This window comes from Thunnus albacares, chromosome 13 (genome assembly GCF_914725855.1).
Source record: "Thunnus albacares chromosome 13, fThuAlb1.1, whole genome shotgun sequence".
NCBI lineage: Eukaryota > Metazoa > Chordata > Actinopteri > Scombriformes > Scombridae > Thunnus > Thunnus albacares.
Window position 1 is genome coordinate 12,411,909 of NC_058118.1, and position 19,571 is coordinate 12,431,479.

A 19,571-nucleotide genomic window follows, 5' to 3' on the forward strand; every position below is an offset into this window, starting at 1 on the left:
GACATCATATTGATATAATGTCTTATCTTATTAATGATATCTTATTAAGTGTTTATCAATAGATTATTCACTTCTTTTGAAAGTTGGTCTCTCACCTGGGATTGCTGGTTGTCTGGGAAATGTCCCAACTCAGGAGAGGGAGGAGGTCTCAACAGTTGTAGATGTTGCTCCCTAACATCTTCTTCATCTCTCATGCAGCTGATCTGCAGGAGGATCTGTTCAGAGAAAATATTTATTTGTTAAAACATATTTGTTTTTGTGCAAGCCTTGTGTCATGGAGTTATTGTTTTTGAATAATAGTAATAAGTTAATAACATAAACACATTAATACATCACCAAATAGAGCAGCTCCAGACAAAATTTTAAATATATTCATACAAATACAAATCCTGTTGGACTACAATTTAATACTGCTGCCTTAAATAATAAATCTAGAAATTCTTAAAGTCATCTAGAATCAACATTGTAGAAGAAGAGACATATTTTAATCTGGATTAACTGCTCATTCACTTGTGCCACCAACAATAACCAACAGATGGCACCAAGTGAGAAGTGAGAATCAGGGTATGAGCATCAGAGGACTACACTGTATTTTGTCTAAAACTGACAACAAAAAGCAGATTAATTTCATTTCTGAAACCTGTCGCTATTGTGAAACTTAAGGGTGTAAAACATTTGATGGAAAAAAAACCCAAAAATAAGCTAATAGATGGAGGAAATTTGGCACTCAAGGAGTTAGAGATGAAGTAGCAAGTTACACACTACAGCCCTATGAAATTTTTGACTGCAGTTCCTTTTTCAGTTAATTTTAAAGGGGTACTCAGGTGATTTAGTATCACTCGTGACATACATAAATCTGGGGGACTCACAAGATATAAGTTTGTTTAATGTCAAAATTGAAGCAGCATAGCCTGAGAAAGCCTGATTTTTACCCCCAGTATGGGTGAAGCTTTTAAATTGCTTGAACCTACATTTCCAATATGCGACTTGATAGCATCTTTTCTATCTTTCTATCTTCTTCTATCTATTTCAGCGAGTCCAGGTTCTAATACTAAATGTCCAATTCATTTTTTTCCATAGACAACGTTCCATGTTGGTTGGAGCACTTATGGCTCATTGAATCATCAGTACAAAAGATGTCTTAAAAAATATCTAGTTCTTTGATAAAAAGTTGAACATGGAAGCCTGTGTACACAAAAAAATTTGGTGGAGAGGTTAACTACAATACCCATGGTTCATTTTGACAAGAAAGATTACGCTGCTGGGTCAATTCTGGGTCAATTTTGGATGAATTCAACAACTATGTCGCCATGTTTTGTTCACATATTCAACGACAAAGTGTTTTGAATTTGCCGCCTCTCTGATTCTCACCTCTTGTTGGCTTCTTCTCCATAGCAACAGCAACAGCAGCCTAGTCTAGGCTCCTGCCAAAATGATGGACTAATATGATTCCTCAGAAATGAAGTTGAACTAATCAAAACTGGTAACCATATTAATAAACCTATGTGACTGTAAAATTATCTGGGAGAGTCCCGTGTTTCTATGCTAAAAGAACATTTTGAAATGGGAAGAAACAACTCTATTAAACCGCTCCGCCTCCTGAAACTCCTTCTTTAAAACTCCACATTTCTAATTTGTGTTTAAACTTTGGAGAGCTCCCTCATGAGCCACAAAAGAAATGATAAAACAAAAAGCAGCACTCCTTATGACTGAACTTCATGTGCAAGTGCCCTTTTGACAATATGTCAGTATATGTGCAGGACTGTTATGCACATGTTCTTCACCTGTGGGTGTTTGGTTTATTATTCTGCAGTTTCAAATTCAGACTCTGTATTCCACTAAATCATCATCAAACATGTCACTTAGCACTTGATGAGCACTAGGTGCATCTACTTGAAAGCCACTTGTATGACTAGTTTAAAAGCACTGAACCTTGAACTAAAATAATGCATCTATGTAAAGTTATTCATGATTTTAACAAAAAAACACTGCACAACAAGAGTGTCTTTCATTATAAACCACTGCTCATGCAGCCAAACATTATCAAACCCACAGCATCTTATTTTATATTCTATTAATGTTTCCAAAGATATCAAGTATGTCAGACTGAATTTTGGGGAAATGTGTATTAAATGATTCACAAAATATCTAGAATATTTCAATTTGATGGAGGCTACTTTCAGACATTAGATATACTTTATTACAGACAGTGTGGAATAAGATTATTATTCTAATGTGAAAATTATTTATATGGAAACAAAAGGGGAAAAACTGAATGGCAAGGTATTATACAATGATGCTCATGATGACAGCTCAGTGTTGGAGGTGTGTGTGGCTTTCACTCTCACTGGGTAATAACTGGCAAGGCATTGGCAATGATCAATATAGAGGAGGACTAGAAAGCCATAATAGGAGGACAAATATCAGAGGAGAGGCAGTTTGTGTGTCAGTTTGTAATGGATGATAGAGGTGTTAGTGTTTGGGCTGCTGTGTGCAGTAAGTGGCTAAGCTGGTGGTTGGTGAAACCAGCAGGGTCAATGATGGTGATAATGGGGAGGGTAAGTACTGTATTGGGGTTAATACTTCTGAGCTGGCCAAGAGATTATGGCACTGTCTAAAATACAGAAGACCCCTCAGTGAACTCCTCCTAGGCTTAACATGACACCATCAAGAGTACATGTACTACAAGACAGGCAGACAATATCTTTGATTTTGGCCTGATTGACATAAAGCTTTTAAAATAGTGGGGATTGTTAATAATGATTTCTTCAATGTGAAACTTTTTGGATTTATTTCCGAAATTTTGATATCAAGCTGTTCTTGTCAACCTCTTTTCTTAAAAGTCATTCTCCGTCAGATTTGATTTGTTATTTACTGGATTCTGGATGTTGAAATATTGCACAGAGTTTGGATTTTTTCTCCCTTAACCATTGTTTTCAGGTCAGTGGAGTCTATTTCTTCTTGTATGATGTTATCATTTTATACTTAAAAAACCTCTTAAAATATTTTCAAGTACATTCAAATAATTTGTCTTTTTTTATAATGTCTGTAACAGCAACTGTTTGAGTTTTGACAATGTACGCTGAGTGTCTGATTGTAAGTGTTTATTTAGTTGTTTAAAGTCAGTTGATCGTGATATCCAAGTTTTTGGAGCTATAATCTAATATACAGTAATACGTTTTGCCTGCCTAAATATAGGATGCAATGTGCACACAACTAACCTTCTGCACCATAATTAAAGTCACACGATAAAAATGGAAAGTCGTCAAGCTCTGGGTTTAGCTTGCTCCCTGTCACTCCCTGTAATGTAATGGCTTGTATGTCAGGAAAGATCCTGACATACAAGCCATTACATGTTCAGACAAATCTTTACTTAAAGGAATAGTCTGACATTTTTGGGAAATACACTTGTTCAGTTTCTCTCTGAGAGTGAGTTAAGAAGTTTGAAACCACTCATGTCTGTACACTAAATATGAAGCTGGAGCCAGAAGATGGTCAGCTTGGTCCAAAAGTAAAAGGTAAATCTGCAATCCAGGACCTCTAAAGCTCAATAATTAACATATTATATATATTTTCTTTAAAACCATGTAATCAGCCAAATCTGTTCACATCTTTAAAAAGCATCTTAAATTTGTGGGTTGTACATGTAATTCTTCCTGTTTTTATACACTGCCTTCTCTGTCTCCTATTTCTACCTCTTTCCCCTTTGCGTCATCCTGTACAGCACATTGTAGCTTCTGTTTTGAAAAGTGCCATTTAAATAAATTTTGCTTAACTGATTAAAATTCACTGTTGGCACTCATGAAAAAACAATGAAGAGTTAACTGGCCCTTTAAACCCATCAACAACACAGATTACATCAAGATAGCTGGATTAAACTATATCTCTGTGAAACAAGCAATACTCCTGTATAATAACTGTGAGTTATAGTTTCATGGTGTGCTACTTATAAAGATTTAAGCCCCCATATCTGGGTTACACCACTCCCTCCCACAATCCAGATGATGCCATCTGTGAGAAAAGAGCAGAGAGAGAGAGAGAGAGAGAGAGAGAGAGTGTGTGTGTGTGTGTGTGTGTGTGTGTGTGTGTGCTGAGGGTCTCATTTCACTATTAATCCAGGTCGTCACCGCTGAGATGTTAATAGGCTGGCTGGGACTGACGTGCTGCTGTTTATGCTGAGTGGGTAAATTGAAACAAGAATCAGAGAGGATTGAGAAAAGATGAAGAAGGTTAAATAAAAATAAAAAATTCTGATCAGATGCAATACAATTATAAAAGTACATGAAAGAAACTCAAAGGCTGCAGAACAAGATTTGAACCAAGCGTGAACAATTTGCTAATTTAAAATGATAGAGCATTTAGTTTTAGTGCTGAAATGATTCGTCGATTATTCAATCAGTCAATAAACAGAAAATTAATCAGAAAAAATTTTCATAAAATGTTCATACTGCAGATTGAATGCCTGGGTTTTGGACTGGTGGTCAGACCAAACATGTAATTTTAAGACTTTACCTTGGGACCTGAGAAATTTGTGATGGGTATTTTCACAATCATCTGACTAAACTTGTTGGCTAATCAATTAATCAAGAAAAATAGGCCCTAATAAACACAATCAATAATGAAAAAAGTTGCAGCCTTAATTATTATGTCGTAAAACCAAAATTAGGTCTATAACATTTAAGCCTAATAATTACCATATAAATATCCAGTTCATAGAAGGCAGCTATGACTTTGAATCCACAAAAATAGGACTAATACATCATGAAGTCAAACCCTGCATGTGAAATGGCTGGCATGACGACTGTGATTGGATGACAGGAGTAAATCTGCTGACCAAATCCCCTCATGGCTCAAGCTGTGATTTGAACCAGAGATTTGTTTTCAGAGTGAACTCCGGCCTGCAGGGATGACTACCGTCACTGTCCGCCACACCACTACAGGAAGCCATCAGAGAGTTTGTTTCATTTTGATGAGACAGCTTGGACCCAACTTTCACTGCACCATCCTGGCGTGCTGACGTGGAAAAAAAGGAACGTACGTTGAACCAAGTCAACCCACGGCTGCTCTGTGGTGAAGTAGGTGTGTTGTTAGTGTTGTTAAGTGTCTTCTGGTGCTGCTGGTATATACTGTTAGAAATTACATGTTTGGTGTAACTTATATGTTACCTGCTAGATGTTTGAACTTTCTGTCATGAAAAAAAAAAAAAAGTTAGGCTAGCTGACAAAATATCTAAAAGATTAACTGTTTTAAAGAACTTTTTTTCCACTCAGATGTATGTACATTAAAAGGGTTACACTGTATAGATCTGGTCATACTGGCCACAAAGAGATCACTTTTTAGAGTGATCTCAGTGTAGTTGATGGGGGACAAAATAAAAAAAAGAAATTCTAAAGTGATACACTGACGAGACTTTCATGTAGCCACTTTCTAGACAAGCCAAAGAATGTGAACTTACAACACTCCTTTACTGAAAAGTGACCTTTGGATTTATAACGTCATATTTTGTTTCATACATGCTAAAATGCTAGAATGTGACCTTTGTTTGCTGTGGTGCACAGAATATGAAAATTATGTTAAGAATGGGAATTTGATATTCTTATTGTTACAACAGCCCTGGCTCACCTCCACACCTGTCATTACTGGCAATCATCCCTCAAGTTCATTTAAAAACAAGTGTAAAGTGACTTGCAAATTCACTTTAAAAATGGCCACATCTGATGTCTTCACACCTCTTTAATCACAATCAGTTGCTATGCATGTTTAATCCTTTAAATAACTGCCAAATAATACACAATAGGTGTATCAATTTGACAGGTGGTGATAAATTTTAACATGCGGCAGCAAGTGGCCCAATTATACAACACAGCAAATATATCAAAATCATAAAAGCTTTCATTTAGATTTTGATGCTGTCCATTGTGCTTTTTTACCACTATTTTTAAACCAATATAATCAAAATAAAAAAAGAGAACAGGCCAACCAATTGCAAACTTAAATGTCTTTTTTAACTATTTAAATTCAGTTTAGATAAAATGAAAAATGACAACAGATTTCGAAGAAATGTTAATTTCTATAGTGTTTATCTGGCAACTTCATTTACAGACAACAGTACAAAAATTCAGGGAATAATTACTCTACTATTTATCGATGAGAAAATCAATAACAATGCACAGTTTCTCATTAATGTAGACTGTGCAAATAGATATATGAAAATATACAAACTGCGTTAAGTAGCATTTTAGCTATGAATAGAGATTATATTATGAATAATGAATAGAGGAATTATAGTCAGGTGACAAAGATCATGTTACTGTACCTCTGTGTACCAGTGAAACATCCTACAAATATGACATTTGAGGAAGACATGATGTTTGATTCCCACTGATGTTGCTTTATGAATAGATATTTATGAATAATATTGATAGTTTTACTCTGCAAGTTTTATCCACTGAGCTGTCAACACTGTCCTCTGTCTCCCTGCAGGTGTCGCGGCCGAGATGTGAGAAGGGGTCATGCCTCTGGTCAAGAGAAACATTGAGCCTCGGCACCTGTGCCACAGTGCCGTACCTGATGGAATTGGCAATGAGCTGGAATGTGTAACCAACAACACGCTGTCCGCCATCATCCGCCAGCTCAGTAGTCTGAGTAAGATCACAGTTACTCACATTTAGCAGTTACTCACATGTTCAGATGCATCTTTAAACCTGAGATCATCACAGGAGCAAAATAAGGTCAAGGTCAAGTGTTGCCACTGCTATTAAAGCATGTAAATTGCAAGATCAACTGCAGCAACATTTGAGTAAAATCATCCCATATTAGCATTAAACAGGTTCATTAAAAGACAGACAATGGACAGTGAAGGCATTCAGGAACAACTAAATTACTTAATGGTTTCAACTGGGAGAAATTATTTCTTTATCATGCAGTGTCATTTAAAGTAATCATTCAGTCCCATCTATTTGGACAAAGATTCAAAATATGAACGGCACAAAAAACAGGCTGCATCTTTTTTATTTATATTTTTATACTTCATTGTCACCTGATTGTTACGCTGTTAGCGAGACAAAAACAACTCAAATATCACTTTAAAAGCAAAACTGTTTGTGGTAGTCAGTAATGGCATCTGTCTACTGTACATTGTAATTAGCCAATTTGTGCAGAGTAAGAGTGGTTTAAATGGTGAATGTAAGTGTTGCAAAGTCTATAAAAACTGTGTGTTTTGTCCTATGAGTCATACAGTTTGTGCACAGAAATATGAGAGAGAAAAATGTAGAGGGAAAGACTATTTTAGGAAGCAAATTTACTCATGGACATCTGGCCCACGGATACTCTGATTAGTGTGTGTGTGTGTGTATGTGTGTGTGTGTGCGTGTGTGTGTGTGTTGGGATTTAGTGAAGTTACAGGAGCTTAGAGCTTACCGTAAAGCTTTGTATCACAGGCAGATAAGACAGAGAGTGAGTGGGCGGAGACACAAACAGAGGCAGTCTATTGATAGTCTCCACATTAAGTGGATCTGAGTGCCATTCATGCCGTAATGTGCAGGGACTGATCACTCAGTGCATAATCCAGAGAAATATGATGGATTCAGAAATATTCATCCATGTTTGTTTATTATAGTCCTGTGCCATGCAGTATGCTGCTATTCTGTCTTTAACAAGTTTGACATACATTTCTTTTTCTTTTTTTCCCCCTTTTCCTCCCAATTCGGGCTTTTTGCAGGTAAACATGCAGAAAATGTTTTTGGAGAACTTTTTAATGAAGCCAACACCTTTTATGTGCGTGCAAACTGTCTCCAGGACCGTATCGACCGCTTGGCCGACAAGGTCACCCAGCTGGACTCCAGTGTGGAGGAGGGTTAGTGACGCTCTGACTGTGCTGAGATTGACCTGCAGAGTTTTGCAAAAACACTCAATGGAATTAACAGACAAATGAAATGATCTTTTATGCCTTACTCATTCATTCTCACAAATGTTTAAGTGTTAAATCTGAAACCTCTGTCTTGCTCTTTTGCAGTCTCTCTTCAGGACATAAACATGAGGAAAGCATTTAAAAGCTCTACCATCCAGGACCAGCAGGTTTTGTCTAAGGGCAGCACTCCAAACTCTGTGTCTGAGATGTACAACAGCAGCGACAGGCCTCCTCCTCTCAGCGCCCTCACTGCCTACAGGTACTGTATGTACTGTAAGTGCAACATCTGATCAGCTTACATCCTCAGTTAAATGTGTCATTTCACATAGGGATTTGTTTTTTACATGTAGAGAGGATTCCACTGATGCGATGAAATACTACTCAGACCCGTCATACTTTTTTGACTTGTGGAAGGAGAAAATGCTTCAGGACACAGAGGACAAGAGGAAAGAGAGGAGGAGGCAAAGGGTGAGAACACACCTTCAATAACCACTGATGGTTTTTTTTGTTTGTTTGTTTCTTTATCTTTACATATGTATTTATAATGTGAGTTTTCATCTCATTTTCTGTCCCTCCATCCAGGAACAGAAGCGATGTGTGGAAAGTAGCACCCTTCAGCGTGAAGTGAAGAAGGTGAGAAAGGCTCGAAACCGCCGACAAGAGTGGAACATGATGGCATTCGATAAAGAGCTTCGTCCAGATCACCGCCATCCACAGACACTGCGGCGAGGGGCATCGTCTGAGGGCTCGCTGTCCCCTGACGGCAGGTTTGTGCTTTTACATAGGGCCTGGTTTTTTATTTGGGGTGTTTTTTTTAAATGCAATCAAGGAATTTGTGTTTTCAAATGGATTCGACACCTCACACGTCACAAACTGCACAGCTTTGGAAAAACTGTTGCAGTCATGGTTGTTCTTTTAAGCATATTCAAGCACCAGGCTTTTAATTTAAAATCATCTGTGTGCAGTTTTAGTTCTCTGCATGTCTGCGAGTGTTTGCATGTTCACGTGACAGCATGATCCCTGATGGAGCATCTAATCTTTCTGCTACTACATATGAAATATTTTGATCTAGTTTTAATCTTCTCTGGAAAGTCATGCACAATGCCCATGCAGGCCTATTCACAATGAAAAGTATTAGGATATTACTGTCAATATTGCATAAGATGTCCCCTATGTCTTTGTCCCTATGTTTACTGTCACTTTCTACTTTTAAATACCTAAGAAACATTTAAACCTTTAAAAAGATCATATATTATATGCAAAAAAATGATAACCAAGACAGAAAGTTTATTTCAGGGAATATTAGTGAAGAAAAAGGTTTGAGGAAAATGTAAAAACAAACATTGGCGGTATTACAGGGTAAGATTCTATTTTCATGATGCGGACCTTGCAACTCAAATCGCCATATGTTCGTTGTGTAAAGCTTCAGTTTTGATTTTATAACAACAAATCCACCATCTGGATATGTGAAGGCATCTGCATGAGAAGCTGTCTGTCTTTCATTGTTTATCCAGGCCCGAACTCCCAGACTACCCCATCCCTCCAGTGCCTGCCCACGCTGCTTGTAACTATGCCAAGTCTCATGATTACGTGCCTGGGAACGCAAACCCCTCACCACCTGTGGAGCATGAATACCACAGCATTGATGTCAACTACAAGAGAGTAACCTACTCCGTAGCAGAGCCTCACGCTGCAGACCGAATGAACAGTTCAATACGTCCACCTGCAGATTATAAGTATGTTTTTTTTCCAAGAACAACTGTTGCATTATCACAGAAAGCATTAAATATATCACTTTTCCAGCAACTGCAACATAATCCTCTTTTTTTCATTGTCGACCAGCTCTGTCCCTCCTCCTCCTGCCCCGGGTCCAGCCATTCCATCGGCACAGACGGCCTTTGGTTATCCTCTGGGTGCACTACCACCAACGCCTCATAATGGAGTTTTGCATGTGGGCCCAGGTTACCCGCTCCCACCTGTACCTCCTCTGGGGCCTCGTACGGTTCCTCCTCCCCCAGGTCCCCCACCTCCACCTCTCCCTCCCCCAGCTGCACCCTCGTACCTATCAGGACACAGTGAAGGCAGCAGAGCAGAGACTAAAACTGTGAGAGATGCGAGAAGTGATCTGCTGTCTGCCATCCGCATGGGTGAGTATTGGCACGGTCAGACATGTATTATGTAGTGTTTTCTGCTGGTCAGATAAATGACCTGCCGCTATATACAATATTTGTGAGTGATCTTATTGTTAATATATATACGTTTGCCCTTATTAGGTATCCAGCTGAAGAAAGTCCAAGAGCAGCAAGAGCAGCAGAGCAAGCGTGAGCCGGTGGGGAACGACGTGGCCACCATCTTGTCCCGGCGTATTGCGGTGGAGTACAGTGACTCTGAGGACGACTCTGAGCTGGATGAAAATGAGTGGTCAGACTGACCAAACACAAAGTGTAGCACCTGCCTGAAGTTTTGCCTCATTGGATCTTCAGTGCAAATAAAGCAAAACTGTGACCTCGACCTAGAGGATGCCGACCCACTGAGTACCTTCAATTGATCTTGTGTTAATTCTGTGCTGCCACATTCATTTTTCACTTCTCATTGACAGGTGAATTTTCAGATCTACTATATAGGTTTTTTTTTAAAGTGATTATTTGTATGATGAATATATGTTTAGTTTTATACCTCTGATGTGATGTGAGCCATTGGTTTTCTGAAGCTTAAAAATCTTTAGAAGATGTGTCCTGCTGAACTGAACTCAACTTCTAAACAAAGATCTCTCCTGAAAGAATAAACTGACACCTTGAACGCATCGTACCCATCACTCCACTGATGAAATGTGCAGCATTAAAAGTGATATCACAGTTATAGGCCTTTTTCATTTTGACATGTCACAGTAAGAAAAACACAGGTGTAAATAATAAAAATGAATGATGCCTGAATTCCATTTAGCTGCCTCAGTTTCAGGGTCCTGGTATTGTGCATAACAGCTTACAGTCACACTGTCTGGGACACTTGAATGTAACGAGCCATTGTTAATGTTATTAGTCAGACCTGTGCTTTTCCTACCATGACAAATGTCAGCTTTGAAAAAGCCCTATTGTTTATGAATGAGTTCAGCGTTATAAACTTATAATAACTGATAATATTTTTAACTGAATGTGCCCCTCCCTACATTATGTGAGTGTTTGATTCCATTATATATTTTCCAAAATGTAATTGCTACCTCATTTTGTGTCCTGTGGTATGTATAGAGAATCATGAACAGTCGGAGCACAGTTTGTTTTTTTCTGCAAATAAATGATTATTTGTTGTGACACATCTCTGAAAATGTTGACATGTCAGTAAATTCTTTAGTATTACCCGGAAAATCATGTTATGATAGTCTCCTATTTCACCTTCTTCTTCCTATAATGTAGTTTATGTGCAGAAGCTTTTCATTGGGTGTGCATATGACTGCAACAAGACATTTTTGAAACATGTCAATCAGCCTCTTACAGTAAATATACTGCATACATTTTTCAGTTAATTATTATTTCTCATAACAGTGACTGAAATTAATAGTCCATTAGAGCCAGTCAATCATTAAAGGAAATTACCTATAAAACAATTTATTTTACAGTTAATTTCACTAGGTATGTATGTACTACATTATTATGAGGTATTATTGGTACAGAGGTATCAAATGTAGTTATACTGTAGTAATAAGTAATACTTTGTAATATTTTGCCATTAATCAACGTAAGCAACTGCCTGGGAGCCCCCAGTTAAAAGGGCCTCAAACAGCTATAGATTCATTATGATGTTTAGATGTGAAAAATATTGAATTGAGTTACTATTCTACTTCACTGTTCCCTGAAACAACTTACAAAAGACCCCCAAAATATGCAACTGTATACTTCTACTTCAGAGAAAAACATTGTACCACTACATTCACCTGACTGGATAATATTACTGGTTACATTGCAGATTCAGATTTTACTCACAAAATATAACAAATAAAATATGATGCATTATTATTGATTAAACTATCCAGCATTATATAAGAATTAAAAGCTCCCCCTTGAACACAAGTTAAGAACATCTAAGTAAGAAAAATGTTTTGAGTACTTCCTCTACCACTGCCAATACCAACATTCCCAGTTAGAGAAAGGGTGAAAATAAAGCAAGACAGAGTTTGACTGGGGCCCCCAATCACTAAATCCACCCCTGCCATGTAGTCTAGTAACATAAAAATGGTTACTAACAAGGTAAAATATGAAAACCAAGTAAAATTCAAAGTATTTACTGCTAAATATTTGTAAAGTCACAGTTGTTGGACTTTGGTTTCTTCATTTGCTCTAAATAATCATAAATGTATAGTTTGTTGCAGGTGAACTTATTATTTATATCCAGCAGAGGTCAGTAATGCGTCTGGTGGCAGTGTGTCGACCGGCGGAACCTATCATCGACTAGGAAACTGTTGAGCTGCGGACGCCATGTTGGCTCTACAGACAGCTCAACACGTCCGGACGGAGGAAGCCGCTTGAGCCACAATGGAGATGTTTTCTTCCCGTGACAGTCCGGTGCCAAGCAGGTGATTAGCACAGTGAAGCTCCTCCTCAGCCTGCTACGTTATAGACAAACCTGGAGTACTACATATAAAGACAAGGTAAGGCATTTGTACTGTAGGTATTTTTTGGTGATTTTAACAGCCGAAAACTACGATTTCCCTCCAGTCTTAGCCCAAATGCTGCATGAATAATCGCTAATTCAGCTTTAACCTATCTGTGATAATGATGAATATAGCTTGTGTTTGCTAGCTAGTCACCTGACTTCTACGTGCACACGCACAAATCAGCTTTGCTCCTGTAACCCTGCGTGTGTAGTAACAAACATTATTGTTTCCATTTGACAAGCAAACATGTGTTCAGCGATGAACAGTAGTAACCACATAACTTACTTTAACATTTCTTCGACCCTGGTTGAAATAGATGAAAGGTTTAGCAGCTTCAGCTGAGTTAGCTAGTAGTGACCTTAAACTGTCAGGCTTGGCCATTCATTTCCAGTTAGACAGTTAGTTAATCTTATATCTGGTTTGGTGCTCGTGTATAAATGTGCATCTCATCGTTGTGTGTCAAAAAAAAAGAAAGACACCTTTGCTCCGTATCTTTAGTCTCGCTGTCATTGGTAAAGAAGAGGTAGTGCATGATGTGTGTGTTAAAGTTTTCTCAGCTGTGTAACAATCTACATTACTTGACATCATCTGTGTCTCATATTCATGCCTAAAGGGATTTTTCAGGACAGAAACTGTCACGATGGATACCTCAAAACTTCCGAAGATCCAGGATGAAGACCGAGAAAGCGAATTTGGATATGTTCATGGTGTTTCTGGACCAGGTCTGGTTTATTAGCCTTTTCTTTGAATGGATAGATTTTATTGTTTAGCAAAAGCCACGTATACCATTTTATCTTGCAAACAGGCTCAACAAGGCAAACGTGTTAGTGTCTTTTGACAACCGTTCACACTATTGTAATAAGATATTAAATCAGAAACAGATTTATTTATTTGCACGTACAAGGAATTTGCTTTGGTGTTGTGGTATATAACAGTCAAAAATATACACAAAATTAAGTAATCCTAAACAATATAATACAATTATAATGTATATAATATAATATAATATAACATTTAATGTTTGTGGGTGGATAGAGTCTGTATCAGTGGGGGGTCCCGGGCCCAATAGGCTCTTCTTGGGTTGAGCAATATGGTTAAAATTCTTTATCACATCACACATATGTCATCTTATACTGTGATACTGACATATGTGTACATACATTTCTTATTTTTACATGGTACTTAGTTTGAATGTTATGCAAGTACATGTAAAAATGTAAACAAGACAAAACTTCACAAGCCCCAGCAAGGATTTTCAACCTATTTCTTGTCCAGCAGATTTGTTCATTGTATCAATTTCTATCTTTTCTCCTCTTTTTTTTTTAACTTATCCAATCAACAGTGGTGACAGCTACAGCGATGGCTGGAGCAGCCATGTACGAGCTTGTCCGTGTAGGTCACAGTGAGCTGGTCGGAGAAATCATCCGTTTAGAGGGAGACATGGCAACCATCCAGGTCTACGAGGAGACTTGTATCCTTTTTGCTGCTACATTTAACATTGCAACATTTAACAAACCGTGTCATGATTCACCTTAAAATTAAATTCAAATAATATCATAAATGTTACATTTTGGCATTTAAGCATTTGTCAAGTCAGTAAATTAGAGACTGAGACTTTTAAGGCTAGTCTAGTGTGTCGAGGTGCCTGCAGTTTCCCTAACTTGATGCCACAGCTGGTGTGTCTGTTGGTGACCCTGTCCTTCGCACAGGTAAACCCCTCTCTGTAGAGTTGGGGCCCGGAGTCATGGGCTCCATCTTTGACGGCATTCAGCGTCCACTTAAAGACATCAATGACCTCACTCAGAGTATCTACATCCCAAGAGGAGTAAACATTGGTGCCCTTAACAGAGACCTCAAATGGGAATTTTCCCCCGTCCAGAGTCTCCGGGTAAGAAAAATATGTTTTCTTTTATGTGTGAACTATGGATGTGAACTCAGTCTCTCCCCTCCAACTGTTCCGACTAATTATATGTGATCCCCTCTCCAGGTTGGCAGTCACATTACAGGTGGCGATATCTACGGCATGGTGTTTGAAAATTCCTTAATAAAGCATAAACTGATGCTTCCACCTCGCAGCAGAGGCACCGTCACCTACGTGGCCCCACAAGGAAACTACGACATTTCTGTGAGTGTTTGTCCTGAATAACCATTCTTCTGTTCTAATCAGTGTTTCTGTGAATGTGACGGACTGTGTTTCTCTGATCGCATTGTATTCAGGATGTGGTTCTGGAGCTTGACTTTGAAGGCGTAAAGGAGAAGTTCACCATGGTGCAGGTGTGGCCAGTACGACAAATCCGCCCAGTCACAGAGAAGCTACCTGCCAATTATCCACTGCTCACTGGTCAGAGAGTTCTGGACGCCCTTTTCCCGTGAGTAATCCTAATCTGAGTTAAGCAACGTCAGCCTCAGTTTTAACTTCACATCATCTTGAACTGTCCACATATTTTACTCTGTGTAATAAAATCTGTAAGATGTAAATCAAACTGCATGACCTTTGTGCTGTATAGTTGCGTGCAGGGCGGCACCACTGCTATACCAGGTGCCTTTGGATGCGGAAAGACGGTGATCTCTCAGTCGTTGTCCAAGTACTCCAACAGTGATGTCATCATCTATGTCGGCTGTGGAGAGCGTGGAAATGAAATGTCTGAAGTGCTGCGAGATTTCCCCGAGGTTGGTGGAAGAACGTAAAGCTTTTAATTTGTCATATCTGTGATTTCTGCACAATATATAACACACTCGGCCACCGTCAGCTCCCTTTTTTATCTTAAAAAATAATAAATAAGTAAAGGGAAGGGATGGATGAATGAATTAAAGATTCAGGTTAATATTGTTTAGAGCAGAAAATCTTCATTTTAGTGTTCATGTTGTATAATGTTAACACTGCTCTTACCCAACAGCTTACTATGGAAGTCGATGGCAAGGTTGAGAGCATCATGAAGAGAACAGCACTGGTTGCTAATACGTCCAACATGCCTGTGGCTGCCAGAGAGGCTTCCATTTACACAGGTACCAACAAAATAGCCTTTTTAAAAGTTTTAACCACTACTAGATGGATTTTTTTTAATGAAATTTCGGAAAAACAAAATTTCAGTGTCTCTTTCTTTATAAGAAACGGAGAAACTTAGAATGTCCTAAAATCCGTTTGCCTCTGCAGGGATCACACTGTCTGAATACTTCAGAGATATGGGTTATAATGTGAGCATGATGGCTGACTCGACATCTCGATGGGCCGAAGCTCTGAGAGAAATCTCTGGAAGGTTGGCTGAAATGCCTGCTGGTGAGTTCATATAGTCATACAGTGTTTGTTTTATATGTATTTCTAAAGGTGGTGTTGGACAGTAAACAAGATGTCGTGTATGTTGTTGTGTGTAGACAGCGGTTATCCTGCTTACCTGGGCGCCAGGCTCGCCTCCTTCTATGAGCGCGCTGGACGTGTGAAGTGCCTGGGAAATCCAGAGAGAGAAGGCAGCGTCAGCATCGTAGGAGCGTGAGTTGGCTTTCATTTAAGGAGAGAAAATGATGTCAAACTCTTTGTTTCTTTGTGGATGAATGTATTAAAATATCATACTGGTAGTTTTTCATGTTTTAGCCTATGAATTACTTACTTACTACTACTATAACTGCTCACCAGAAAATGATGGATGCTTTGAAATCAAATATATGCACACAACATACTATTTTGTATTGAAACTTCCTTTTGGTGGAAGTCTCTCTACCTCTTTTAAGTTGTATTTTTTTCTCCATGATTTTTTTAAATGCTTTGTGCAAAATATTGGGTCTTGAGAAAAGTCTTGTTATAAGCTTTCTCTCCTATGAAGCTTTTTCATGAGAGTGGGAAAAGAAGGCTACATAACAAAATGAATCATGGCATGAAAGGTACATTATCAATTAATATGGTGAATTCCTTTCAGTGTGTCGCCCCCTGGTGGAGACTTCTCAGACCCTGTCACTTCAGCCACATTGGGTATCGTTCAGGTAAGTGATGGGTAGTGACTTCTCAGCACTAGTTCCTTAACATTTCACTTAATTCACCTCATAGTCAATGTATTTTTCTTTTGTTTTTCTTGCTTACCATTCTGTGTGTGTGTGTGTGTGAGTGATCTTTTTTCTTTCTTCTTATTTTCAGGTGTTCTGGGGATTGGACAAGAAGCTGGCTCAGAGAAAGCATTTCCCTTCTGTAAACTGGCTGATTAGTTACAGCAAGTACACACGAGCTCTGGATGAATATTACGACAAACAGTTCCCTGAGTTTGTGCCTCTACGTACAAAAGCCAAAGAGATCCTGCAGGAGGAGGAGGACCTGGCTGAAATTGTACAGCTTGTAGGCAAGGTGAGGACGGTTAAGATTATATAACACAAACTATTCCCTCAGAAGTTGAATCAGCACCTGTCAATTGCAAAAAAATGACATTTTATCTGTCGGCTCAGAAAACAATTACTACAAAGAAAGTCTCATTGAAGGTGCAGCAGATTAAAAAAAAACACACACTGTTGGTCACTTGTAGATCTGACCTTTTAATTAAAGTATTGTTTCTAAATGCCCTCATTTTTACAGCCTGTTAATTGGTGCATTTGATTTGTGAAATGTGTCTTAAAGAAAATAATTCACCCAGAGTTGAGGAATTAATCATCCAATTGTTAGCATGAGCTGCTCTGAAAAAATAAAACAGACTGATCCTCATTATTTCTCCACAGGCTTCTCTGGCTGAGACAGACAAGATAACTCTAGAGGTTGCCAAGCTCATCAAAGATGACTTCCTGCAGCAGAACGGTTACACCCCCTACGACAGGTGAAAACAATCACTTTAGCTTTTATCTTAATAGCATTTAAGTAGCTACTCTTTGCTCCACAGCAGCTGAAGATAAAAACATGAAAATACACGTTTATGTTGTAGTGCCATTTAGAAGGACTGTCCAGAAACTAAACAGTTTAGAAATTAATTTTAGGACACCATGTCTGTGGTAACAACAGAAAAGATATTGTGCTACATTAGTTTGACCTAAGACAAGTCACCAGTGGATAGTAATGGCCGACGTCTCACATGTCTCTCCTGTCCCTTCACATACAGGTTCTGCCCCTTCTACAAAACTGTTGGCATCCTCTCAAACATGATTGCTTTTTATGACATGGCCCGTCACGCAGTGGAGTCCACAGCTCAGACTGACAACAAAATCACCTGGGCCATGATCAGGGAGCACTTGGGAGAGATCCTGTATAAGATCAGCTCGATGAAGTTCAAGGTACGTGATTGTTCCACACCATCGTATTTAGTGGGATCAGTTGGTTCATCAAGGTTTTTTTTTTTTGTCTGATTTCAGGATAGATAAATAATCAGGCTTGGAGTTCTGTCTGCTTTCATTTAAGAGATTTTGTTCTTCAGTTGATCTAATAATTGCTTATTTTTTGTTTTGTTTCATTCTCTCTCTATATGATGGATTGTTCAGGACCCTGTTAAGGACGGCGAAGCTAAGATCAAAGCAGACTACGCCCAGCTGCTGGAGGACATGCAGAACGCTTTCCGGACCCTGGAGGAATGAGTTACTTACCTCTAAGCCCCTCTTTCAAATACCCAAACCCCAGTGCAGTGCAACATAGTGCGGATTGAATGGCCCGTGTTCTGAATGTCTGCCTCAGTCATGTGAACTTTTATTCCTCGGTGTTTACGTCCCCTTAAACATTCCATGAGCTGCATTTCATTTTGTTGATTTTTGACGACTCGTGCTGGAATCCCAAATCTTCACTCAGCCCTCTGCATAGCACTTATAGATCACTACGCCATCATGTTGTGGTTAAAATCAGTGGGACCCAATCAGGTGCTGCACATGCACTTAACTACTTGCTGCAACAAAGAGTGGACAGGGTTTCTTTCCCCCAGATGTGACAGTGATCATTACAGATTATTAATCAAATGGGAACATGCACATGGCTAAAGGGACATATGCACTGTGTTGTATCAGGGGGGTTAAAGAATTCTTCCACCTCTTACCTCTAAAAGCGTGATGATAGTAATGTTGTGGACTATATACTTGATATTATGTGTAAAATGTGAATGAATGAGTCTGTTAGAGTTGTGTTGTAACAGATGTCTCACTATTATATTCATGGTATGTAACTGTCTCCTGAAATAAATGTAAAGAAATGACACAAGATCATTGTGTCAATAAGATTTAATTATGTCCTTTTGTATTTAATTCATGGTGAGTCAGCCGAATGAATGTGTATCACCCCTACATCACATATTTACCTTTTAATATTATTTACTTCAATAAATCATATTACAGATTTTAGTCATTTTAAAATGATTTCCTGATGACAATTGATGGGGAGGAGAAAGAAAATTTTTCATTATTCTTCTGTGGCTCTTTTCCATTTGAAACTGCTTTACATGGGGGTAAAATTTGCCGCACACTACTGCAACTTCATGAACACACCCGATAGTCAGCAAAAGACTGAACTCCAGATGGCGCAGATACTTTGCTTTAATACTGCAGGCTGTTCTAGTAGTTCTAAAGTAGGGAGGGAAAATTTAATTTTTACACTACATAAAACTATATGACACTATACACAACCCTGTCTCTTAGAAATTACATTCATATGCAATTAAGTTTCAACAGCAAATACTGAAGATGCAATACAAGACATATTTGTGTGTCTACTTGTTTAACCACCTCATTGCTTGATTGAGTGAAATTTCCAAATGCAAGAAACCATATTTTTATTGTTCCACTGTTACATCAGAAGCAAATATTCTAAATGTCATCCAAATGTGCCTCATTTTAAAGTTTATTTCTCTACAATTCAGCCTGACATAGAGTTTAAAATAAAGTTTTGTTAGAGTAAAAACCTGCAGACCAGCTGAGACACAGACCATAGTGTCTGAGGCCCCAGAAATATGACAGCCAAAAAAAATGTTTCCCCTGTTCACTATATTCACTTGTCATGCTTTGTGGGGATGTGCCCCAATACAAATATGTTATTCGGCAAAGTACAAATAGTGGGTTGTTGTTTAATTT

General features: G+C 38.5%; 2 protein-coding genes across 4 annotated transcripts; both read left to right on the forward strand.

Annotated features, from left to right (window-relative positions):
• The first annotated feature begins 4,896 nt into the window (after positions 1-4,896).
• wasf3a (WASP family member 3a) lies at positions 4,897-11,212 on the forward strand. Of its 2 annotated transcripts, none has more exons than XM_044370794.1 (9): positions 4,897-5,079; positions 6,484-6,645; positions 7,721-7,855; positions 8,015-8,168; positions 8,260-8,377; positions 8,492-8,676; positions 9,424-9,645; positions 9,752-10,056; positions 10,183-11,212. In XM_044370794.1, the coding sequence occupies exons 2-9, from the start codon at positions 6,513-6,515 to the stop codon at positions 10,338-10,340; spliced, it is 1,410 nt and encodes a 469-aa protein (XP_044226729.1). In that variant the 5' UTR covers positions 4,897-5,079; positions 6,484-6,512; the 3' UTR covers positions 10,341-11,212. The 2 variants fall into 2 exon arrangements, with proteins under 2 accessions (XP_044226729.1, XP_044226730.1); XM_044370795.1 differs by having other exon boundaries at positions 4,897-5,075.
• Positions 11,213-12,394: 1,182 nt separating this feature from the next.
• LOC122995952 (V-type proton ATPase catalytic subunit A-like) lies at positions 12,395-18,729 on the forward strand. Of its 2 annotated transcripts, none has more exons than XM_044371410.1 (15): positions 12,395-12,551; positions 13,171-13,279; positions 13,900-14,028; positions 14,231-14,445; positions 14,545-14,682; positions 14,775-14,926; positions 15,065-15,227; positions 15,455-15,563; positions 15,712-15,834; positions 15,930-16,044; positions 16,469-16,532; positions 16,684-16,887; positions 17,253-17,347; positions 17,627-17,798; positions 18,003-18,729. In XM_044371410.1, exons 2-15 carry the CDS (start codon positions 13,198-13,200, stop codon positions 18,093-18,095), a joined length of 1,854 nt encoding a protein of 617 aa, XP_044227345.1. In that variant the 5' UTR covers positions 12,395-12,551; positions 13,171-13,197; the 3' UTR covers positions 18,096-18,729. The 2 variants fall into 2 exon arrangements, with proteins under 2 accessions (XP_044227345.1, XP_044227346.1); XM_044371411.1 differs by having other exon boundaries at positions 13,182-13,279.
• Positions 18,730-19,571: the final 842 nt, after the last annotated feature.